Source organism: Dunckerocampus dactyliophorus, chromosome 6 (assembly GCF_027744805.1).
Source record: "Dunckerocampus dactyliophorus isolate RoL2022-P2 chromosome 6, RoL_Ddac_1.1, whole genome shotgun sequence".
NCBI classification, from domain to species: Eukaryota; Metazoa; Chordata; class Actinopteri; order Syngnathiformes; family Syngnathidae; genus Dunckerocampus; species Dunckerocampus dactyliophorus.
Window position 1 is genome coordinate 7,188,065 of NC_072824.1, and position 17,956 is coordinate 7,206,020.

Sequence of the window (17,956 nt, forward strand, 5' to 3'; positions counted from 1 at the left end):
GCTTTAGGGGCGCTAAGATGTTAGACATATTTCCTGCAACATACCCGATATCATTATAGATATTGTTATTGTGAGCCTTACTCGGCGAATACTACCTCCAGTGGCCCCTGGGTAAACTGAGTTTGAGACCCCTGCTCTAGAAGGTCAGAAAGTGCTGATGTGTCTGACCGCTATGTAAAAATCAGTTACATCATAAAGTACAGTACTGTAGACGTAAACATCACAGTTACATCATAAAGTAAAGTGAGGACAACATCTTCCAATTAGGTCCACTTATGTACACACTGCACTGTCTAGCTCCGCCCTCTTAGCGAGGATAAAACGGGAACCTGACAAGTTACCACTCAAACGTGACACGTCATGTGACCACACCACCAGTTTTTTTTCTAGTGCAATAAGATGTCAGCTTCAGCCAATCAGAGAGTGAAAACGTTACAAAGTAGGACATTTGTAGCTGTCCACTTGATGCTTTCCTCGTTTCCTCTTCATCAGCGGTCAGGATGAAGACTGCTGCAAAAACAGGAAGCCTGACTGTGAAGTCATGACGGCAGACGTCCTCTTCCTCACTGTGACTTCAGAGCATCACAAAGACCGTTGGTCATTTACAAGTTACATCACCAATACATGGGATTGAGAATCCTGGTAAATTGAATTACTGGAGATTTTCATGTATATTTTCAAACGAACCTCATTGTCATTTTGATTATGATCAAGTGCCTATCATGGCAATCAAACATGGGGGCCTTTCCTTAATTTAATGACTTTAAAAATCTTGCCTCAAGTTAAGAGTTAATTGTCTTCAGACGGTAGAGAGAGAAAAAAGGCTAGTGATCCATCGTGCTGTACACCAACAATCTTTGGCATCAGATCGCCTCGTGCAGACAAACAGAAAGTGCGCATGCGTACCCCTCCAGTAAATAGAAGCCCTGTGCACGAACCGTGCGTGATGTGACGTCACCAGGCTTTATTGCCACTAGTGAGGAGTTCAGACGGCGGCGCGTCCACGAAAGGAACACGATGGCTTCCCGCCGCGGAGGCTCGTCTTCTTTTTGACGTCAAATTCCTTCATCGAGACTCAACAACGTCGACCCAGTCTTTGTTACAAGTCACTGTGGACACTAACATGTCGGCCAGGGCCGCGTCCAGGCGCCAGTCATGCTATCTGTGCGACCTGCCCCGCATGCCCTGGGCCATGATCTGGGACTTCAGCGAGGCAGTGTGCCGTGGATGTGTCAACTACGAAGGAGCCGACAGGGTCGAGTTCGTTATCGAAACTGCCCGCCAGCTCAAGCGCGCCCACGGCCGAGCCTCGCACCCGGGTAAGGCGACGCTCTCCGGGAAGGAGCTCCACCATTCGGCCGGGGAGCCCGCCTCCCGCCCGCCGCAGACCCTGGACCGCTACTCGCTGGCTGACAGGCCGCCCCGTCTGGGCCCGGAGTACCAGACGGTGCGGTTGGCCAACGGCCTCCCGCTGCCGAACGTCTTCCCCAAACCGGATGAGCCGCCGGAGCTGAACCGTCAGAGCCCTAACCCTCGTAGGACGAGCGCAGTGCCGCCCAGCCTGGTACCGCTGGTCAATGTCGGCGTGGTGGCCGTACAGCCGTTGAACGGCCGCGCAGCCCAGATAACACAGCCTGCGGTTCTAGTGGACATGAAAGAGAAAAACATGGCGGACAAAGAGTGCGCGAGCAAGGGCAAGAGCGTGCGTGAGCTCATGGCACTGCATGCGCTGGACAGCAGGTTGAAGAAGGAGCACGTGACTATGCCGAGGATGATGGGATATGAAGGACCCGCCTCCTCGTCCAAGACAGGTAGGATGACGTCATGACAACAGGAAGTGCTTTGTTTGACCTACTTTGTAAGTAGCTAGCTTAAAACTAGCTCTTCCTCAGACAGGGGGAAGCACCCTCGCAGCGTGAAGAGGAAGGCGTCACCTGAGCCAGACAGCGAAGGCTCCAACCCCAAGCTGAATGGCACCGAGGGTCAGCCATGGCTGCCGTCGCCCTCTGAGGTCGCTAAAATGCCCCCCACTGCACTGCCTGGATTCTCGGCCGCGCCCCCTTCCACCAGCTCCCCCCAGTCCCACACTGCGCCCCCTGAGGCCACCACGGTGCAGAACTCTCACTCCCCCATGGCCGCACTCATCCTCGCTGCTGACAACGCGGGTGGTGTTGGCTCACCCAAAGATGCCTCTCAGGTGCACTCTACGACAGCGGGCGCACGGCGGAACAGCAGCAGCCCCTTGTCGCCCTCCCCTGCGTCCCACAAGAGGCCGGCCCAGAGGGAGGGACCCGGGAGCGCCAACTCCATGGAGCCCCACACAGTGCCACTTCAGAGTGGCCCGGACTCGTCGGTAGTGGCCGGCGGCGTGCCGCTATGCTGCACGTTGTGTCATGAGCGTCTGGAAGACACGCACTTTGTGCAGTGCCCGTCAGTGGCGTCACACAAGTTCTGCTTCCCGTGCTCGTGTGAGAGCATCAAGCAGCAGGGCGCCAACGGTGAGGTGTACTGTCCCAGCGGCGAGCGCTGCCCACTGGTGGGCTCCAACATACCATGGGCCTTCATGCAGGGCGAGATCGCCACCATCTTGGCCGGCGACATCAAGGTCAAGAAGGAACGGGATCCTTGAAATGTTCCTGTGGTTTACCGTGGCGACCGTGGTGTTTTTGTTTTTCACTACTTTGTGTTTGTACCTTTTTTTTTTTTTTGAAGAATGTGAGCGAGCACTTGCCAATAAAAGCAAACTACTCTGTACACGAATGTGTTTTTTTGGGGGGGCGAGCGTGTTGCATAAATATGGCGGCAAATCACGTGGAGTGCTGAGGCCTTGCGAGCGTTAGGAGATAAGAGCGACTATAAATAGCCGTGTGGCGTGCGTCGGTCACTTCCTGCTTGTGGTTGTTGTGGCGACCGCTGCTTGTGGTTGGCAGGTTGGGGTGCTTATGAGGGAAAGATGTCATCTTTTCTCCAGCGCATGGGACAAAATGGCTGCCGTGAGAAGTTGACAGGGACCAAAACAAACAAGCGAAAAAGAAGTGTGCTCGGCCTCATGGGTAATAACACAAGGGTGCCTCAGAGTGGGGAAGGGGAGGGGACGGGCGCTCATGTGCTCCACGGTGGAATTCCTGAGTCACCGTCCCCCCTCCCCTCCCCCTTTGCCTCCTCACTGTGCTGCAAGGACGCGCCTCTTCTTCAAGCGAGTCACATGGCTGCTGATGAATGGCGGCCAATGTGATGTGGTGAAGAACTTAACCCCTTCCTGACACATGAAACTGATATACAATGCAACACTAAACACACACTACAACAAGTGTGTCAACAGTATGCCGTGTGGTTCTTGTGGATCCTTGAAGTCTGCCAGCCTATCAGGCTGTTTGAGGGAAGACTTAAGATAGCTCCGCTGTGGTTGTGTGGTCAGCCTTTTTGTTTGTTAGGCCATTCACAGCTTTATACCCACCGCCTGCCACTTCCTGATCCAGGATTATACTACATAACTTTGACGCCAGTGAGTTAAAAATAATTCAGTCAACATGGATGACGCCATGAGGCTCACTGCTGCAGGATGATTGGCTGAGAAGCTGTGACATCACAAAAAAAGTTCCCGCCCCCCCATTAATCTTGATTTCATGCCTCACCTTCTATCATCTCACTATCGCACACAAACTCTTTGTCTTCCTGTTTCTTCTTCTTCCTGCCCCCCCAGCAAAGTGTTCTTGACGTTTGACTGCACTTAAGGCCAATATCTATAAATAGATGTTTATTATAACGCTGTGTTTATTATAACACAGCGTCCCACTGACTTCGCCCATGTTCCCCACAATGTAACTTCCTTTTGTGACCAACCATCACTACCATACAGGAAGTGAGGCGCTTGTTGCAGCGTGACAGAAACTGGTGAGCAGAAAATTACCGTTGGTGTTTTGTCGTTTCCTGACAGGGGCGTGCCGCCTGTGTTACAGACATGGGGGGCGGAGCCATTGAATGTGAAAGCAGCCTGTTAGCCTCGATGGTTAGCCATTATGCAAACAAGAGACGTCTGCTTCCTGTCAGCATGGATTAGCCGTCACAGCGTGAGGTCATCCTCTTACACTAGCACGGATTACCTGCTGGAAAGGTCACACTTAGGTCATGCTAACCGTTAGTTCCTGTGACCCTGTCTACTACTACTACACCTACTACTTCCTGTTAATAAATTATGTTTACTTCCTGTTTCGGGAGGTCACGTGACAAGGTGGTCTCCTCTATGCGCACATCAATGTTTGAATGGCGGCCAGATGTTGATGACTAGTTATAGCAGAGCCAGGAGGCGGAGTCGTGGCGGCCTCCTCTCCTTCGTCCACGAGCAAACAAAGTTGTAAATCTGTGCTCCTGCGGCAGGAAGTGCTTTTGCGGTGATGCTTGATGTGTTTGTGTGTGCTTGGTGCTCTGAAGGAAACCTTCAGTCACACACGCCGTGATGGGGCCAGCTATGACCTCTGCGTGACCTTGACATCAGCTCTCACACGCACACAATGATTTTACGGGGGTTGTCACGGGCAAGTTGATCGCCAGAATTACTGCTGATGACCTCATGACCTGGATCAACAGGTGTTACTGCTAGTGTTTGCACTGTTACTGGGAGGTCAGAGGTCAGTGTCAGATGGCCTCCATCGCAAGCGCTTTGCCCTTATCCCCCGTCTGTCTCCCCGCTGGTAACCATGGCGACGGTTGCTGAGGTGACTACCAGCAGAGGGACGCAAACATGACGACTGAGGACTGTTGAAGGACGTGCAGCAGAGGAGGTCATGTGTTGTGTAGGCGGAAGGGTTGGGTAGAGCTGCTGAGGGGGAGTCTGAAGGTGCCAACTGGGAGGGGGCGGGGCCACCACTCCATCTTCTTTGTTTTTATTGGAAGTATGGAAACCGTAAAATGTGTTTGTTCATCAAAATGAGCACCAGATGACCTTGTTGCTATGGAAACATATCTGTCCATTGTTTTCACTTCATCCATACTAGCTGCTAGCTGAGCTGCCTCAAGAACAGGGTCCGGTTGCAGGAATGTAGGATTCAGATATCCAGGGTAAATGACTGATCTGAGCTCAACCAACCCAAAACATGAGCGTCTAGGCTTAATTGGTTGCACAAAGCCCAAACCAGGATAAGCAGACACATCTTAATCAAGCCAGGTGAAACCAATCCCGGATCAGTGCACGTACGCGGCTTCTTTAAATAGACCCAATTATCAATCACAGAGTCACCGATTCACCACCCGGGACGGAAGCACAAATCCTCATAGAGGCTTACAAGGAGTTAAAGAGCAAATAAAAAAGAAAGGCGACGCCGTCACAGTCATGAAACAGAGAGAAAGCGTGGCACAGTATTGCAGAGGTGTCTGCAATACTTTGTGTCTAAGTAGTGCACAAATACACACTCACTGCTCTGCTGAAACCATAATTAAAATCCAAATAGTTAATTAATGCTATGTTTGTTGCTTGTTTAACAAATCAGGAACAGCAATGTAAGTAATATCTATAAACTCTTTATTGCTTTATTAGCACACCACCAATACTTGCTCGTAGCTTCAACAGCGTATACTGTACTTTTGTTTCCTTTCGAGTGCTACGCCTTCTGGGTAATGTAGTACACACCCACATTAACCAACACAATTAACATCTCTGAAAACGTCATACTGTGATTATGAATCCATTTCAATTTTAGATGAAATTGACTACAGATGTGAGTCAAATTGTGTAAATTGTGTAAACTCTATCTTGTAGACTGTAATTTATCTAATAAATGATATAATGATTGCAACATCATCTAAAATAATTTATCTACAATGACTGAAATGAGTGATCACAAACGTTGAAATAATGACAATGGTGTAGTTGAATGTGATAACAATGTGTAGTGGCCAGTGGATTAACTATTGGTTTCCCTTTATGGTGACTGCTGACTGAGATAAGGGATGAGAGGAAATAGATCCTGGACCTTAACTGCACAGAATATATCTCCATGATAGTTTATGTCAGAACATATCCCACTTTCCACATTTATGCAACCGGATCACGGATAAATTAAATCAGGATAAGCAAGATATCCCAGCTTAATCCCTTATCCTATTTTTGTGCAACGGCCGAGGTGAGCAAATGAATAAATTCTACTCAGTAACCTGTTGTCTTTCTGCAAAGTCCTAGGCCGTCTGGGTATAACAGGGGCGGCCAAGAAGAGGGCCATCAAATCCGCAAGCGAAGCTGCAGAAAAAGCCACAAGGTGGCTGTGGCTCAGAAGGGCAGATCCGTGGGTTGCTACTGGGACGCAAGCCGAGGCATGATCATCCCCGGTTGGGTCACCAGAGGGAGGGTGTCTGATGTTGCGAGACCCGAAACACCCAATGAGCCCAGGATACATCACTGATGATGCGCCCCAGTGCATCCAGGAGATGTTTCTTTCAAGTCAAGTTGTCATGAGAACACATAAGTATGTGCTGTGATTGGCTGCCAGCTGCCAGTAGGGGGCTGGGGAATCCTGTGTTAGTGTGCGAGTGTGCGAGTGTGTGTGTGCGTGTGTGTGTGTGTGTGTGTGTGTGTGTGTGATTATTAACCTGGAAACACACACAAGTCACATGCATGCTCCTTATACATTTTTATCACCATGGGGAGCTAATGAGATGTTGAAGATGATGTTATGGGTCAGCAGAGAACATTGTTTTAGTCACATGACCTGCACTTTACAGTAACAGCTCATCCTGTGACTATGACCAAATATGGTGATTATTATTAGTATTAATACTGTTGTCATGAAACAAGCATATAGAGGTCAGCGTGTGTGAGCTTAATCTGATTTCAGATGTCTGCTAGTTCTCACAGGGTCAAAGGTTAGCAAGTCTGCCGTGTGATTTGGGATTTAAAGAATACTCTCGCTAAGCCCTCCAAACTGCGTTTCATCTGACCAACAATCTCTCTGCTGCTAACTCTAGAACGTTCTACTGTGTCCTCGTCACCACCTGGCATGAAGATGGATCTGTCATTGACATGATCTTGGAACTTGACAAGACACTACTAACGGAATTTCGATAAGCCAGTAGTGGTGCTAATCATGAATACATTCACCCACTGTTGCCAACTCCTCAGTAAGAAAAGTAGCTATTGGCTGTCCTAGAAGTGTCTAGATGATGTAATTTGCTAATTTGCATATTATTTGCATATGACGTTGTAAGAGATGCTGTAGGAAAAAAGCATCAACCTCATAGAAGAGAAAAAAAGACAAAATGCCTTAATTATTTTTAGAACTACAAATAAAAATGATTCTTAGTTTGTTAATTTAAAATTAGCCATTAACCATTGTTTCATCAAAATAAATTAATTTTAATATGTCACTATAGTCGCTTTCGAGAAAATATGTCACCAAGAGGGTTTGGAATGTCGCCAGATTTAGTGACAAAGTAACCAAGTTGGCAACACTGCATTCACCTGTGAAGGGATGTCATCACATTGGGGGTTTGGCTTAGATGTGTTAAATTTGTATATTGACATGATTGGCGGAACACGCTAATGTTGTCATATTACAGTCTTTGCTTGCTCATTAGTAAAGGTGGCTCCTCCACAATGAAGATTGATATGAGGTCAAAGGTTCGAGCAGCGGTGTCATCGTTTGACTGACAGCTCAGCAGGTCAAAATAACAGTGCTGGAACAACATCTCCTCCTGCTGACCAACCACCATCAATATATCATTAGGCCAAGTAACGTGTAAAACCAAATGAAAAACTTTTACCAAATGAAAATGGCCGAGAGCTACTTATCATTTTAACATCTATTCTCCTATCTTATTTCAATACCCATTTCAAGGTAAGAGCTGTAGTTTTTTGTCGAAATTCAATCATTCAAAGTAATTAATAACTTGCTACACTATTGCAATATGTCTATTGGAATTGTTCATGATGATATATACTTTATTTATCTCCAAGAGAAATTCCAGCTCTGCAAAAGTACCGAACAGATTGGAACAACAAATCTACATAAAGAGGTATAAAATATGTTCCATTCAAATTAGCTTCTCACCCATAATATTTTACCTTTTATAAATTAACTGATTTATGCAAAACTTAAAAATCTATGCTCATGTTTCAGATACGGAGGATTATTTTCTGTCAGGCGCTCGTCGGACGACCAAAGCTGTCAAGCCGTGGGGGCCTTTTGGGGTCCTTTCTTTCTAGCCGCTGCGCCAGCTTCCAACCAGTCGAAGCAGGCGAGAAAAAGGTGAAATTAGGCCGAAGACGTCGTTAGGCTGACCCGTCCAGTGGAATTATGATGGTTGGCAAGACGAGTGCCATCGCGGCAGGCGTGTGTGGAGCTCTTTTCGTCGGTTACTGCATTTATTTCGACCGGAAGAGACGAAGTGATCCCAACTTCAAGAACAGGCTACGAGAACGTGAGTGTTGACCTCCTCTTCCTCACCTTCAAAAGGACTGCTTCAAAGCTCCACTCTAGTTATGCTATGCTATTATATTCCATTCCATGCTCTGCTATTATATGCTATTGCGTTTCATTCGATGCTATGCGATCCAGCAGGATCATTTGTTAGGTAGTTCGAGCTTGGACTCATGATTTTCAAGAATTTGAGTTATTCTATGACGTCACCAAGGCCCGACGTCACTCTGGTCTTTGAAGAAGGAGGACGAACATTCGCCACCGGTTTCTTCACCAACATAAACAAGATGGCGTCAACAGCATAACTAAAGGCTACTCCTAATGTACAAATAAGATGTGTTAAATGAATAGTTCAGATTTTTTGAGGTGCATCAACAGTGACAAACGTAACAGTGACTCATTTTGATCTTGAGCAGCCGCTTCGGCCTCGGAAATCATCACCTACCTATCTCGGGTAGCGGTCACCGTCGAGGCTGGTTTGTTTTGTCGCGTCATGTAACCGGTTACATGACAGACAGCTGTCTCTGCAGGTGACGTGCCGCTTGGAGTGGTTGTTTTGTTAGGCTGCTTTTTTACCTGCCTGCTTCAGCCCTTTAAAATATTTACAGAACATGAGGTTGTTCTCAAACTCGAGCCAACTTGTAAACTTTGCTAGCACTGTCGGTAACACTAGTGCACATGCGCTCCCTTTTGATTTTTTTTTCTACTGGCACAGTCAATTTCTAGGCACATATGCTAGTGGAATGTTAGCACTGTACAGCCCTGCGTACACAACAATAGATGCGCAGTGGCATGACGCGAGAGAAAGTAACTTAAGTGGCCCCAGCAACTAATCGGAACTATGTTCCTCATCACCGAAATCCGGCCAAAACTCGCCTCACGGGACGAAGTTTTTGTATTACATTGCTGATGGGGATGTCATACATCTTGATGTTAAAAAAAACCTGAACTATTCCTTTAAAATAACAGCATTTGTGCTAGTTGCTGTTTCTATGTGATCTGCTGCAAGTAGCTTAGAAGTTGTGTTTGACTTAATGCGTGGTTAGAATAGAACACCTGCCAGCTGAGTTTTAGTCAAAAGACAATCTAATCTGCTAAACTTCTTGGACATAATTGTGAATTTTCAATACCAGATTAGCATATTGCTCAGTGATTTACATCTATGCTGTGTGTTGTTGTTTCAGGCAGGAGGAAGCAAAAGGCAGCAAAAGAACGAGCTGGTCTGGCCAAGGTGGGTTCCACCAATTGTTCTGTTAGGTCATCACTATTCATGATTCTGCACATTTGTCTTCATCAGCTCCCTGACCTGAAAGACGCTGAAGCTGTGCAGAAGTTCTTCCTGGAGGAGATACAGCTGGGGGAGGAGCTACTGGCACAAGGTAAGAACTCGGGATCTCCCAGTCTGATTTTGCTATCGGATATCAGCAGCAACAACAACAAAAAAATTGGGGTGTATTGGCCTGTATCTTAAATCTCCGATATTGGCACTCCAACAAAAGCAGTCGATTCAAGACTCTGCCCCATCACGTCTATCCAGCAGAGACTGGATAGAGCCCATGTGATTACAACAACAGTGTTTGCTAGCGGTTGAACAAAGTAGCAAGGAGCAAGAGTGATGTCAGCCGTGTGGCAATAAAAGGACGACGTAGCTGAGTTGTGTCAGGACACACATTTTGCCGGCCTTGATATATCTCCATGTAAATGCGTGTCTATTTTCCTCTTCTCTCGCCTCCAAACAGGCAGGAAGAGGGTTCACTCTGTTTTCAGCCCCTGGGCGTGTTGACTCCATAAAACAACGGCTTGAACAAAGTGGGCCCTCTTGACAGTCAAAGCAGTCTCTTTGTCTCTATGAGTTGAGGCGAGGGCGCTCAGATACACATAGCAGTAGAGTGTTGCCTCGTGAAGAGCAATGCAAGGTAACGTACTAAAAATTTGGACTGATAAAGATGTGACTGGCCAGTCACACACAGCGACCACCTCTCCCTAGACATACTCTGCAGGCTGCAGGCGGCAGCCACAGAGCGGTGCCTCATTCACGTACACTGTGCAATTGGCAAGTTGAAAACTGCTCGTGTGGTGCCACTGCCGCCACTTTATTAGGCTTTCCTTAGCTTGCCTCCATTTCGGTTTGTATCTAACGTTACTTTTTTGTAAAGTACGCGGCGTGTTTGACAAGACAGCGCTGTGCAGGCATGTGTTGCGTCAGTCACAAATGCAACATCTCAATTGCGTTTTTCCTTGAAATGTATTTTTGTCTTATTTCATGAAGTCATCATAAAACAGCCGTGCTGCCTACAATATAAGAATTTTGTTAATTTACAGTTTGCAGTACACAGACAGCGGTAACAGTAACCTGCATTGACTGGCCACAACATTAGGTACACCTGCACAGTAGCAAGAGCTGCATCAAACATTCTGCCTGTATGGCTATCATATATTATATACATAAGCGTAGTGAAATATTACACCCCTCTCAGTACGTTGCAGTATGCACGTTGCAATATTAAAACGTACGCAGTGCATTTCACAAGACAGCTGTGTGCGGCTTGTGTGCCAGTCACTGCCAGTGTGTTTTTTTCCTCGTCTGTTTCTTAATTTGGCTGGTGATATAAAGTCAGTTGGAAAGCTTTGCTAGTGCTGCATTTGAGAAAAATACAGTGAACAAGGCTGACAGATTATTTCCCAGGATGTTTGTATGAATCGCCAACTTGATACAGATCATTAAAAAATAATGAAATAATAAAGTCTTACAGATCACTAACACACATACACAGTACACATATACTGTAGCTGAATGATAAACAATAAATATAGAAAACTTCTCATCAATACATGTTAATTTCAGACTTAAAATAATGTGCCAATGCAAGCCCCACCTGGTTAAGGCACACCCACTTTGAGTTTATGCCCCGCCGACTCCAAGTACAGATACGGATACAGATCATTTAGATGGGTGAACAGATACAGATACAGATACAGATAGTGGTGTACTCGCTCATCTTTACAATTGAAAAGCCAGCGTTTCAAGAAATGCTGCAAATGTTTGACAGACTGTACAAACTGCCTGTGAGAAAATACATGTCACAATGTATTCCACAACTTTACAACAGTGAAAGATGATATATTGAAGGAAATATTGCATTATAATGATGTGATAGTGGTTTGAAAAAGTGTTTTCCCCCTTCCTGGTTACTGATTTTTTTTTGCATGTTTGTGACACTTAAAAATTTCGGATCATCAAACAAAATTTAATTTTTTCAATGACAACACAACTGAACACAAAATGCAGTTTCTAAATGACACTTTTTATTATTAAGGGAGAAAAAAAAATCAAAATGTACATGGCTCTGTGTGGAAAAAGTGATAGCTCATCCAAGAGGTCACAAAAGACCCCACAACAACATCCAAAGAACTGCAGGCCTCAGTTAAGGTCAGTGTTCCTGACTCCATCATAAGAAGACACTGGCTGACTTGGGCTCTGCCGCAGGACAATGATCCAAAACACACCAGCAAGTCCACCTCTGCATGGCTGAAGAAAAACAAAATGCCCTCCTGTGTGGAGGGCAAAACGAGTGGGGCAAAATACAGTATATATGTATGTGTATATGTATATATGTGCATGGCTCAGATCAAGGGTACCCAAGTGTTACATTTTGGGTAAAATTTCAAACACGTGGATAGACCTTGGTAATGTTATAAACACAAACTTCAAACATTGCCAAACACACACCCAACATACCAGAGCTCGAGACATCTTCCAGACTCACTGCTGTGATTGCAGCCAAAGGTGCATCTACTAAATACTGACTTGAAGGGGGTGAATGGCTCTGCATGGCTGAAGAAAAACAAAATGCCCTCCTGTGTGGAGGGCAAAACGAGTGGGGCAAAATACAGTATATATGTATGTGTATATGTATATATGTGCATGGCTCAGATCAAGGGTACCCAAGTGTTACATTTTGGGTAAAATTTCAAACACGTGGATAGACCTTGGTAATGTTATAAACACAAACTTCAAACATTGCCAAACACACACCCAACATACCAGAGCTCGAGACATCTTCGAGACTCACTGCTGTGATTGCAGCCAAAGGTGCATCTACTAAATACTGACTTGAAGGGGGTGAATAATAGTGCAAACAATTATTTTAATTTATATAATTTTCTTTCATTAACATTACTTGATGGAAATCTGTTTTCACTTTGACATAGAGTTTTTATTCCCAATATTTTTTTGTTTAAAAAGCTAAAATTTATTGACCATGATTGACTTATGAAAGCAATAAAATGGTAAATCATCAAAGATGATAGGCACTGTGTATATATATATGTATAATGTACATATATATATATATATATATATATATATATATATATATATATATATATATATATATATATATATATATATATATATATATATATGCATGCATGCATGCGCATGTGGACGGGGCTTCAGCACATCAGAGTATCGACAGCGGAGTAGCATAGCCCCAAACCACACTTCCAGGCGAGCTGAATGAGTTCTACGCCCGCTTTGAAAACCAAACTCCTGATGAGCAGAGAGGGTGGCTGGGTTTGGGCACACAGGACTCACCTCTCATGGTGACATCAGCTGATGTGCGCAGGGTTCTGAACAAAACAAACCCACGAAAGGCAGCAGGCCCAGACAACATCTCAGGCCGTGCATTTCGGGTTTGCTCATCAGAGCTAGCTGATGTGCTTGCTGACATATTTAACCTGTCGCTTGCACAAGCATCTGTATCGACCTGCTTTAAGTCCACCACCATAGTGCCCGTACCCAAGAAGAGCAACGTGACCTGCTTGAATGACTATCGCCCTATAGCACTCACTCCAATTGTAATGAAGTGCTTTGAAAGGATAGTCATGACCCACATCAAAAAGAGCATCCCGGCCACTGTGGACCCTCTACAGTTTGCATATCGCCAGAACCGGTCCACGGATGATGCAGTCAACACTGCCATCCACACAGCCCTTTCTCTCCTACAGGGCCAGGACACATATGTCAGAATGCTATTTATAGACTACAGCTCTGCTTTTAATACAGTCAGCCCCCACAAACTCACAAATAAGCTCCTCACACTTGGCCTGTCACCCTCCCTCTGTAACTGGGTGTTTAACTTTCTCACAGGCAGGCCCCAGTCAGTCAGAGTCCACAATCGCACATCCAGCTCAAGAATTGTGAGCACTGGGACCCCACAGGAGTGTGTGCTGAGTCCGCTCCTTTACACACTCTTCACCTACGATTGCATGGCCTCCCACAACAACACCAGCATTATTAAATTTGCGGATGACACTACAGTCATCGGCCTGATCACTGGTGGTGTTGAAACGTCATACAGAAGAGAGGTGGCGGACCTCATAGCTTGGTGTCGTGATAACAATCTCCATCTCAATACAGATAAGACCAAAGAGATGATCATCGACCCAAGAACAAGGGAAAAGGAGCCGCATAGACCCCTGTTTATTGATGAGACTGAGGTTGAGAGGGTGAAAACCTTCAAGTTCCTTGGCACACACATCAGCGAGGACGTCACCTGGTCTCACAACACCCAACAAATTATGAAGAAGTCCCAAAGGAGACTGTACTTCCTGAGAAGACTGAGGAAATTTGGAATGCCCACCAAAATCCTTAGTTGCTTCTACAGATGCACTATTGAAAGTGTCCTTACAGCCTCCATCACTGTTTGGTACGGTAACTGTACAACACGTGATAGGAAGGCACTCCAGCGGGTGATCAAGACCTCACAGAACATTGTTGGGGCAGCCCTCCCCTCACTGCAAGACATTTATAAATCTTGCGTCCTGCGAAGAACACACAACCTCATCAAGGACAGCACACATCCACAACACTCATTATTCACACTCCTACCGTCAGGCAGACGCTACAGGAGTTTGAAGTCCAGGACCACAAGGCTGGCAAACAGCTTTTACCCACAGGCCATCAGGCTTCTCAACAAAGCACTCACACTCTCCGCACGCAACACACTCATAACTCTGTTAATTTATTCTTTCATTCATTCATTCATTGGCATTCATGTCTCTTCTGTTGTTGTTGCTTAATTTATTGGTATTAATGTTTATGTTCTTATTCATTTTCTTGTTTTCTTTCTTTTTTGGGAGAATGAACAGAACAAGAATTTCATAGCAGAACTACCTGTTTTACTGTGCATATGACAATAAAACTCTTGAATCTTGAATCAAAACATCCTCTTACTGTCGTCTCTTAATGTTGTCTCCACCACAGGGGACTATGAAAAGGGCGTGGACCATCTGACCAATGCCATCGCCGTCTGTGGTCAACCTCAGCAGCTCCTTCAGGTGTTGCAGCAGACTCTGCCGCCACCCGTCTTCCAGATATTGCTCACAAAACTGCCCACCATCAGCCAGGTACACTGACTTCTTCAGTCATAGCACCGCCTGTCAGTGTGTTTGTGTGCTTGTAAAAGGTATTTGTGTGTTGCAGCGCATTGTGAGTGCACAGAGTCTGAGCGAGGACGATATAGAGTGATGATGTCATCATGTTTGTGCTTCCATGACCCGCTGAGGACTGATGGACTGACTCTCGACCTCTAAGTCGCTTTGTTTCATCTGGGATGGCACAGTTATTAGATCACTGCTAGGATTGAAGTATTTATTGTTTTGTCCGTTCTGATGTAGACTTTTTACAAAGTTACAAAATGTGGAAACATAAAGTGGGAACAAACTACACTTTTGTCTTTTGGTCTTTTGTTTGTACAGAAAATACAGCATTAGTTCACCACATCTTAAATCACTAAAGTCTGCTTCCATATTCCTTCAAGTAACCTTTTTATAGAGTTTTCCTCACATCCTCACTTTAACTAGCATGAATTAACAATTGTACTGTCACAAAAAGCAAATATGACATCACCAATAATTAAAATGTTAAAACAATGCATGACAAAAGTGTCCATTTTTAATCCAACGCTTTTATTTTCTTGCCCCACTTCCTGTCATATGTGAACACTCTTTTTTGGCTTTCCTTTATTCTTGCCTGGTTTCTTTTTGGGCTTCTTCTTGGGATCGGCCATCTCGCCTTTGAAGTTGTGATTCGGCCCACTTTTCTTCACCAGGAATTTCCTTTGGGCCGGCATCTTTCCTGCTGCTCCTCTGGTGTTGCTCTTCTCCTTTTTCACCGACCGTTTTACCCTGATGGACCGGCCCTCCAGCTTGGAGCCATCCAGCTTCAGCGCCAGTTGGACAGAGTCAGAACTCTGCAATATTGAAGTCATCTTTCATGTCGGGTGATCACCGCAAACTGTCAGAAAGGTTGAGGGTTTGTACCTCAAACAGGATGTAACCAAATCCTTTGCCCAGTCCAGAGTTGTGGTCTCGCACCAGTCGGACAGCCTCCACACCACCGCACTCCTCAAAGTGTCGACGCAACGCCAACTCTTTCACGTCTGCCAGAATGACAACACGTTAACAGGAGCACTGGGCAACCTTGACCCTGCACACACACACACACTCACCAAAGGGGAGGTTGCCGACAAAGACGGAGCGTTTGTGGTCGTGCTGAAAGAAGAAGAAGAAGAAGAAGAAGAAAAAAAGACACCATGACACACGTGATGGACTCTCAGTGGGTCACATGACTTACTGAAGAGTTGACAGTCACTCTGTCCACACGGATGAAGAAATCCTTCTCGATCTCCACGCCATTCCTGTCAGTAGACAAGATGGCTAGCGGGTCAGGACATCTTACCACAGAAGAAGTGATGTGTTCAAGTGTAAACTCTTTAAACCTTTCCAGCGCCTTGGAGACACCGTCGCTGTCCTCAAACACCACGTATGCATTGATGCTCTGCTTCAGTGGGTGAGCTTGGCGCCTGCCATGAAAGATAGCATTTTGAAAACAAGATGGCGGCTACTGAGGACACTGTCCAACAAGATGGAGACTTACTTGATGGCGGCGACTCTGCGTGACATGGACGGGTCCTCTCGGACCTGCAGTGGCCAAAACAGGCATCATGTAACCAGAATGCTTGTTTGGGGCGGGAAAACATTTCATTTGCACACGAGTTGATTTTGATGGCTCAAGATATTGCTTCGTAATGACATGTTGAACTTATTTCAAGTCTCCTTTAAATCAAGTGTGTGGACACGATGCTTTCTGTTCCTTACCATAGAACGGAAGCGTATGGACTGGATGGATCCATTGTCCCTAAAGAGGCTGTGAAGCATCTGAGGAGCAGGGACAGATACAAGGACACATTGAACGCGGTGAGAAAGCATCACAATCAAACGTACGCAAAGATGGCGGCACCTTCTTGGTGCAGTTGACTGGCAGATTGCCCACAAAGACGGTCCTGTCGGCCTTGGCCGCCTCTTCCTGCTTGTGAGCTCGCAGCCTCTGCCTCTTCATCACCCAGTGCTCCACGTCTTTCACAGCATCCGCCTCCCACACTTTCCTCTTCCTCTTTTTTGGTTTTTTCTCGGTTTCATCAGCATTCTGCAGGCTGCTCTCCCTGACAAAAAGTAGGATTGTATTTCTTTACAACAATCAGCTAGCCTCCTTTTATTCACACCACTAATCAACTCTTGCACTACATTCAGATAGTCAAGTCTTCTTCACCTGTTCTCCAGCTTCTGCTCAGCTGCAGATTTCTTCTTGGGGGACTTCTTCTCCTTAGGGTGGGCTTGACCTTGGACCTCCTGAGATTCCAGCTGCTGGATGTTCTTGTGAGACAGCTGTCATGACAACACAAGACCAATCAAGATGATTTGAAGGAGCGCCATCAGCGATACTGATCTGAGATTCTGGTCCACTCTGGTACTGTAGTCTCACCTGGGGTGCAGGTTTGAAGAGGACAGATGCGGTGGGTGCGGCGCTGCTGAACAAAGCTGAAAGTGATCCAGAAGCCGCAGACTTCTTCTGGAACAAACTTCCTGACACTTGACCCACCTCGTAGTCAGCGGGCGCGTGTCTAGGAGACGTTTCCATGCTAGGACAGAAGACACGAAACATGGTGACATAGTTGGAATTTAGATTGCAAAAAACGAGCCATTTTCATTTCTATTAAATGTTAAGCTCAACACAAACAGTGTTAAGATCGTCTGGTGTTGTTTTAAGAACACACTTCGAATAAAACGTCATGTATGCAGAATAATGAATAATAATGTGCATTTTTTGGTTTTCTTTAAACAATTAACCTCTTCCTCCAACTTTTTGTCTCGTCGCGGCTAACTGTAAGTATACATTAGTGATCGATCGAAGTGGAGATTATTAGACAATACGATACATGTTGTTTTAATATTGTACCATGTAAACAAACCTGTGATGAAGTCTCTTCTTCATGATGACTTCCACCAAACAAATTCTTTCCGTCCGCTCGTCTAATAAAGTGTTGAAGTTAAAATAAGGTTGACAACAACATTTAGATACATTTCTGCTTCTTTAAATCAAGTGTTTGAACGTGTGCACGTCGCGCTGCTGTAGTCCTTCTGTCAAAAGTGTTCGATGGGAAACACGCTCTCAAGTCAAAAAGAACATTTCTAACTTTCGTCTA

At 45.6% G+C, this 17,956-nt stretch overlaps 3 protein-coding genes across 3 annotated transcripts; 2 read left to right on the top strand and 1 right to left on the bottom strand.

Moving 5' to 3' along the window:
- Window positions 1-909: 909 nt before the first annotated feature.
- Window positions 910-2,770, top strand: irf2bp2b (interferon regulatory factor 2 binding protein 2b). Its single transcript, XM_054778362.1, has 2 exons — window positions 910-1,811; window positions 1,893-2,770. Exons 1-2 carry the CDS (start codon window positions 1,124-1,126, stop codon window positions 2,627-2,629), a joined length of 1,425 nt encoding a protein of 474 aa, XP_054634337.1. The 5' UTR covers window positions 910-1,123; the 3' UTR covers window positions 2,630-2,770.
- A 5,399-nt stretch (window positions 2,771-8,169) lies between these two features.
- Window positions 8,170-15,140, top strand: tomm20b (translocase of outer mitochondrial membrane 20b). Its single transcript, XM_054779740.1, has 5 exons — window positions 8,170-8,409; window positions 9,593-9,639; window positions 9,706-9,787; window positions 14,677-14,819; window positions 14,896-15,140. The coding sequence occupies exons 1-5, from the start codon at window positions 8,286-8,288 to the stop codon at window positions 14,938-14,940; spliced, it is 441 nt and encodes a 146-aa protein (XP_054635715.1). The 5' UTR covers window positions 8,170-8,285; the 3' UTR covers window positions 14,941-15,140.
- Window positions 15,038-17,886, bottom strand: rbm34 (RNA binding motif protein 34). The gene is made up of 11 exons (XM_054779723.1): window positions 17,723-17,886; window positions 17,236-17,392; window positions 17,023-17,138; window positions 16,714-16,915; window positions 16,572-16,631; window positions 16,351-16,394; window positions 16,193-16,276; window positions 16,048-16,111; window positions 15,923-15,965; window positions 15,735-15,853; window positions 15,038-15,664 (listed from the first exon to the last, which is right to left on the bottom strand). The coding sequence occupies exons 1-11, from the start codon at window positions 17,743-17,745 to the stop codon at window positions 15,404-15,406; spliced, it is 1,173 nt and encodes a 390-aa protein (XP_054635698.1). The 5' UTR covers window positions 17,746-17,886; the 3' UTR covers window positions 15,038-15,403.
- Between the last annotated feature and the right edge of the window lie 70 nt (window positions 17,887-17,956).